This window comes from Austrofundulus limnaeus, unplaced genomic scaffold (assembly GCF_001266775.1).
Source record: "Austrofundulus limnaeus strain Quisiro unplaced genomic scaffold, Austrofundulus_limnaeus-1.0 Scaffold626, whole genome shotgun sequence".
Taxonomy (NCBI): domain Eukaryota; kingdom Metazoa; phylum Chordata; class Actinopteri; order Cyprinodontiformes; family Rivulidae; genus Austrofundulus; species Austrofundulus limnaeus.
In genome coordinates, this window is record NW_013953028.1 from 246,750 (window position 1) to 252,772 (window position 6,023).

Sequence of the window (6,023 nt, forward strand, 5' to 3'; positions counted from 1 at the left end):
CAATAATAATAACATAGGTTTAACTCCTTGAACAACAATTCATACATTTACAGATTTCTCCAGCAAATTAACCTTTATCATTCTCTTAAATAAACACACTGATCTGGCAATTTGACCGATTCATGCAGACGTGTTCAGTCACTGTTTACACATTTCTCAGGTGGACAAAAAGCTCACTGGTGATTAATCGATCACGAAAACTGTAGCAGATTAAAAAAAAAAGGCATACACCATTATTAGCTGCTGCTCACCATTAAAAGATCCAATATAACACTTCATCAAGAGGTGTTTCCTATCTGATCTCTGCGTCTAGGTGCCAACTTTCCATCGCTGGCAGCTCCAGCTACAAGTTGCGTAGTTTCACACTGACTGAGTTAGCCTCACATGCTAACTAGCTGCTAAACTGTTCACAAGAAACGCACTACAAAGTACAAATTACATACCAGGTATCGGTTAAAACATAATTARTGTGACTGTTATACTTACAGCTGCTACAAAGTTTTATTTCCAGGTAAGCACGCAGCTATGGGGATGATGTAGAAGGGACTGAAAACACATTTTTGCAGCTGTATACTCCGTGGCCCACTTCGTGATGCACGCTGGCTGCTGGCCTATAGTGTTACTGATCGTCACAGGGCCCGCCCTCTCCCACTCCTACACCAATCAGAGATTAGGAAACACCGGAAATTGAGGCCAAATATAACCAAGTCATTGATTAAAAAGATACCATAGATATTATATAAACACTTGATTCCTGTACATATTTATGGATACTACTGCATTTGGCCTCTCACATTCACGAATGTAAACGAGCTTTTTTGAATTGCTTAAAATAAATCATTTTAACAAATAAAATCAACCTCAAACTTATTTTTATTAACTGATGTTTCATCATAATGCATTGCTTTTCATTTTCTTCTTTTATTAAAAAAATGTATATTTATGTAAGCCCCTGTTCAAGTGTCAAGTTAAACAAGGTCAGTCAGGCAAGAAACTAATGATTTTATTAATTCATTTTTTAAAGATAAATTATTGTATTGGGTGATTTTATTGAATTTGATGTAATAAACGTGCTGGACCACAATGGAGATAAGCTTTATGCTTTGTTTTCTCCATTTATATTAATGTTACTGTAAACTACATGCAGTGCCATTTATATAATAAATAAAATGACTATGTAAAACTTTCCTGTAAATATGTTCAAAATATGTCACTTTTATCCCTCCAAAAAAGATTTAAGTAGAAAGCAAAACCTCAACAGCTTTGTTCCCCCTTCAGATTAAGCAGTACTTTAAATAAGAGAAACAATACAAAAACACACATCTGTCATTTTTCTCATCTCTGATACCTGGTACAAATCTTATAAACACATAATTCAAACAGGCTTTTATGAAGTGTTTTATTCAAATATGTAGATAAACTTTTAACATATTTTACAGTCTAGATCTGAAAAAAGAAAAGCTAGTCACATGTGGAAAGGAGAGAAAACATGGAAATAGGTAAACTGACATAACCATTTAAAGTGAGAATTCAGCAGCTAAAACAAATGCAAAGAAACTAACAAAACATCAATGTATACAACAGAAAAACAAGGCCTATATATGCATTGTCACTTACAAAATGCACTATAATGTAACTGTTTCTCATTTTCTCCAACAGTATTTAGAAGTGCAGCACTGAGAACTGATGAGTTTTGGTGAGCCTGGGTATTCTTTAAATAGTTGTGCGAGCAGCAACCATCTGTGAATCAGAACTTTATCAGCCCTAATCATTTCTTTCAAAACTTAACTGCAGTTTAAGAAGAGCCCAGTAGCAGGCAGGAAACTAAATTTTCATGGAGTCTTTTTTTTTCTCTCCAAAAAGCTCTTCTACATTGAAGAATCTTCTGTGTCCACATGTTCATCATCTTCGGTCAGGTTTTCTTGGTCTTCGGACTCCATGTTCTCGTGTGTTGTCTCCGTTTCAAACGTAACGCAGACATTTTCTTTCCCATCTTGCAAAGAGCTCATTTCTGTTGAAGAATCATCTGTGTCCTCATGATTTGTCTCTTGGTTCAAGTTTTCTTGGTGGTTGGACTCTAGATCCTGAGGTGACATCTCTGTTTCAAAGGTCATGCAGACATTCTCGTCCCCATCATGCGAAAACATTTTATCTGTTAAAGGATCATCTATGTCCTCATGTTTTGTTTCGTCTGCCAGGTTTTCTTGGTCTATGGAGTCCATGTTCTCAGGTGACGTCTCTGCTTCAAACATCATGTTGACATATTCTTTCCCATCTTGCAGAGAGCTCTCCTGTGTTAAAGGATCATCTATATCTCCATGTTTTGTTWSRTCTGCCAGGTTTTCTTGGTCTATGGACTCCATAATCTCAGGTGATGTCTCCGTTTCAAACATCATGTTGACATATTCTTTCCCATCTTGCAAAGAGCTATCCTCTGTTGAAGGATCATCTATATCCTCATATTTAGCTTCTTCTGCCAGGTTTTCTTGTTCTTTGGACTCCATGTTCTCAGATGACGTCTCTGTTTCCATGTTCTCAGGTGACGTCTCTGTTTCAAACATCATGTTGACATATTCTCTCCCATCTCGCAAAGAGCTCTCCTCTGTTGAAGGATGATCTGAGCTCTCACCCTTTGCCTCTTCTGTCAGGTTTTCTCCATCTTTGGATTTCATGTTCTCAGAACGTGCTTCAGCTGTTTCAAATGCCATGCAGACATTTTCTTTCCCATCGTGGAAAGGACTCTCCTCTGCTGAAGAATCATCTGCTTCCTTGTCTTTTGTTATGTTTTCTTGGTCTTTAGACTTCACATTTTCATCAAGTGGTGTGACTGATTCATCTTGCAAAGAGCTCATCTCTGCTGAAGGTTCAACAGCATCCTCATGGTTCGTCTCTTTTTCCGGGTCCGTTTGGTCTTTCAGTTCCACATTTTCAGCAGGTGGCGTCTCTGATTCATCAATCACACAAACATTTTCTTTCCCATCTTCCAAAGAGCTCTTCTCTGCTGAAGGATTATCTGTGTTATCCAGATTTGTGACYTTTGTCTGGTTTTCTTGGTCTTTGTTCTCAGTTGGTTTCTTTGATTCTTCTTCAGAGTCTGAGTCAATGGAAATGGTCTCTGTGCATGTGTTGCGTTTTGGTAGGTTGCCTGGCCTTGGTCTTGAGTGAGGAGCTGACCTGCAGCCTGCAGACCTCACAGTTGAGGTGCCAACTATCCTCCCGTTCTCAAAGATCAAGTGATGTTTTACCTTCTTTAGAGCTCTCGTGTTAAAGCCTAGCTTCACTGAAGCCTTGGTCATCTTACAATTCCTGACACATATGTTTCTCTTTGATGCAAAGTGGCTCGCAACCTCGGATCTCCACATATTCAAACTTGTACACAACTTTAGCTCTTCATCAGAACTTGGGTATGGTCGCAAGTTGAAGTAAGATGTCAGGAACTCCTTTTTAGCCAAATAGGTTTTGTTCCCATAGCCCTTAGCATCCAGAGCGAGGCCGCTATTTTCAAAGGATGTTTCACTTCCTTTGTCCGTCTTTGTCTTCTTGGCATTGGGAGCTCCCTGTATTGGTAGCCGCCTCTTAAGGGCACTAGCCCCTGATGAGTTGAGAGCCATGGCAGACTTCAAGCCCTGGCTGACTTGGGTCCTACCAATAGCTCTGCACTGCACGAGATGCAGTGTGATTGTGGATGCTACCATGTTACTAGTGTACACACCCAAACAGTGGATGCACTTGTATGTCATCTTTTTTTCCACGGGATGCAAGGTTTGGAGCACTTGATGTTGCTCCCTCAGATGCAGGGCTAAGGCATCTTTGATGGGAGCTTTGATGACAGTTAAACACAGTGGGCATACAGTTTTCCTAACATCAGTGTTGTGGAAGACTGAAGCCAAATCTTGTGAGTCGCTGTACTTGGTCATTTTTGCAGAGGGCACTCTGCCAGGTGGAGGAATATTTTGGATGGGAAGTACAGATAGATCCTGGCCGTTGACCGAATCGTTCATGTTAAATGTGAGAACAACAAGCTGAATGTTTCTGGTTATACCTTGTTTAATGGTTAGATCGAAAGTTAGGGGCGTTCCATCAGGGGGGCCAACAAATTCACCTGGGTGGCTCAGGGCTTCATGGCTCATAATTTTCTCAACACTGTGGAAAATGGAGTGGCACTGTGGACAGGTCAGGCCGTGAATTAGCATGTGGTTAAGAAGTGTGTTGCTGGGCAGATAGCGGTTGCAAACCAAACACTTGCTGGTGAAGTTGTGGATTTTCACAATGTACTTGGCAAGTGCCCAAACTTTTTTTGCCTTGTGAGCACTCTCAAAATGAGCACTGTAGAGGTTTTCAGGAAATAGTTCATTGCAAACGGCACATATCTTCCATTTCTGTGTTTTGGATGTGCTCACACCAGTTTGATTATTTTTAACAATGCTGCTGGCAGGAGACATGGCGCTCATCTGACTGGTTTGAATGATGGACTGATTTCTGCCTGCAAGTGTCGCTGGTTTTAAATAGCCAATCACAGGTTTTGCAACAGATTGAGTGACACCTCTGCTAACCAACTGAGTTTTCTGATTCACTCCGGGAAAAGGCTGAGGCACTGGTACTAAAACATTAGCATGCGCAATCATGCTTGTTACCTGCGCACCAATGCGTTCGTGGTACTCCAAAACATGCTGCACTAAAACCTCGTAGTTTCGAGTGGAAAACTGGCATTGCTTACAGAAGATGTTGTTTCCATTAACAGAAGCACCATTTCTGACAGTAAATTTAGAAACCTTACCGAAATACGGTGAGACAACTTGCCGAAAATGTTCCCTGTAAACGTGTCTTTTAACAACATTGTAGAAAGAGTCCCGGAATGAGCACTTTGTGCAGACGTACATGGCTTTCTCCACTTTCTGTACAGCATTTGAGAGGCTTGTTTTTGTTCCCAGCACTGCTCCTTGTGAGTTTGTGTAAACCTGCTGTTTGGAACTGGGCACGTGGAATATCTTGACATGCATCTCCAGGGTTCTCTTGTTGGCAATGAACGAACAGTAAGGACAGTTGAGAAGAATTTGATCGTCCAAAAGCTTTCGGTGCACACTGCGAAAGTGATTCCTGTAGCCTGAGTAGTATTTGGAAGAAAAAGAACACTCAGCACAGCAAAATGGCTTTGATCTGTATTTCTGAAAAACAAGAAAAGAAACGGCGAAGTTATAAAACTTAAGAAGTGATCTATAGATAATCAAAAATTCAAACTTGAAATAAGGCTTACCTGTGGTTTTGAAAACAATGGACTCCAWCCGTCATCACTGTCATTGTCCTTTACAAGTTCTTCATCAGGACAAAACTCTTTGAACTCCTGTGGAATAGTAAACAAGATAACCGTCAATAAATATTTGTTAAGACATTATAATAAATAGTAACCTGTTAAAAGATTTTTAAGCCAGCACAGATTTGTCATCTTCCTAATATTTTAAAGAAAAAAACATTAAGACTCATTTAAGGACATCATAGTGATAAAAAATAAACACCAAAATGTTTGTATTAATGTTTGGGGAAAGTTTTGTTTTAATTTGATTTGCATATTTTAACAGCGTACAAAATATTTTTTTAGATTATGAGTGAAAGAGCTGCTATAATAGAACAGCTTTAAAACAGATTTATATCAATTATATAAAACAATATATGGTAATGGTTTTTTGGGAGGGGTGGAAAAGAAAAAGAAGATGCAGTTTAATCATGTTGAAGCACGTATTTAAAAAAAAAAAGTTGTGTTGATGTGCTGTTAAAAAACATTTTATCTGATCTAAAACAAACTAATACTAGACTGCATATGGGAACTTAGACTTCCAAGTTTGGATTAGCATGCAGAAAATGTTTGCAGCAGAATGACACATATGACATTGTTATAATATACATATATAAGTTAATGACAAATTATATTATAATATATGTATATAAGAATTATTAGAACTAGATACCACATAGCAGTAACATAGTGACCCCCGCACGCACAAATGCACCAGAACTCAGAAGTCTTT

The 6,023-nt window shown here is 38.9% G+C and overlaps 2 protein-coding genes across 2 annotated transcripts in view; both read right to left on the reverse strand.

Annotated features, from left to right (window-relative positions):
• Positions 1-654, reverse strand: part of LOC106531394 (bcl-2-like protein 1) — a gene marked incomplete at its 5' end in the record, with an annotated part of 10,135 nt that extends 9,481 nt beyond the window's left edge. Inside the window, 1 exon segment of the mRNA XM_014027247.1 lies at positions 487-654.
• Positions 655-1,374: 720 nt separating this feature from the next.
• Positions 1,375-6,023, reverse strand: part of adnpa (activity-dependent neuroprotector homeobox a) — a gene marked incomplete at its 5' end in the record, with an annotated part of 9,468 nt that continues 4,819 nt past the window's right edge. The window contains 2 exon segments of the mRNA XM_014027246.1: positions 1,375-5,165; positions 5,255-5,341. Coding sequence (XP_013882700.1) covers positions 1,869-5,165; positions 5,255-5,341 — 3,384 coding nt within the window. The 3' untranslated portion in view covers positions 1,375-1,868.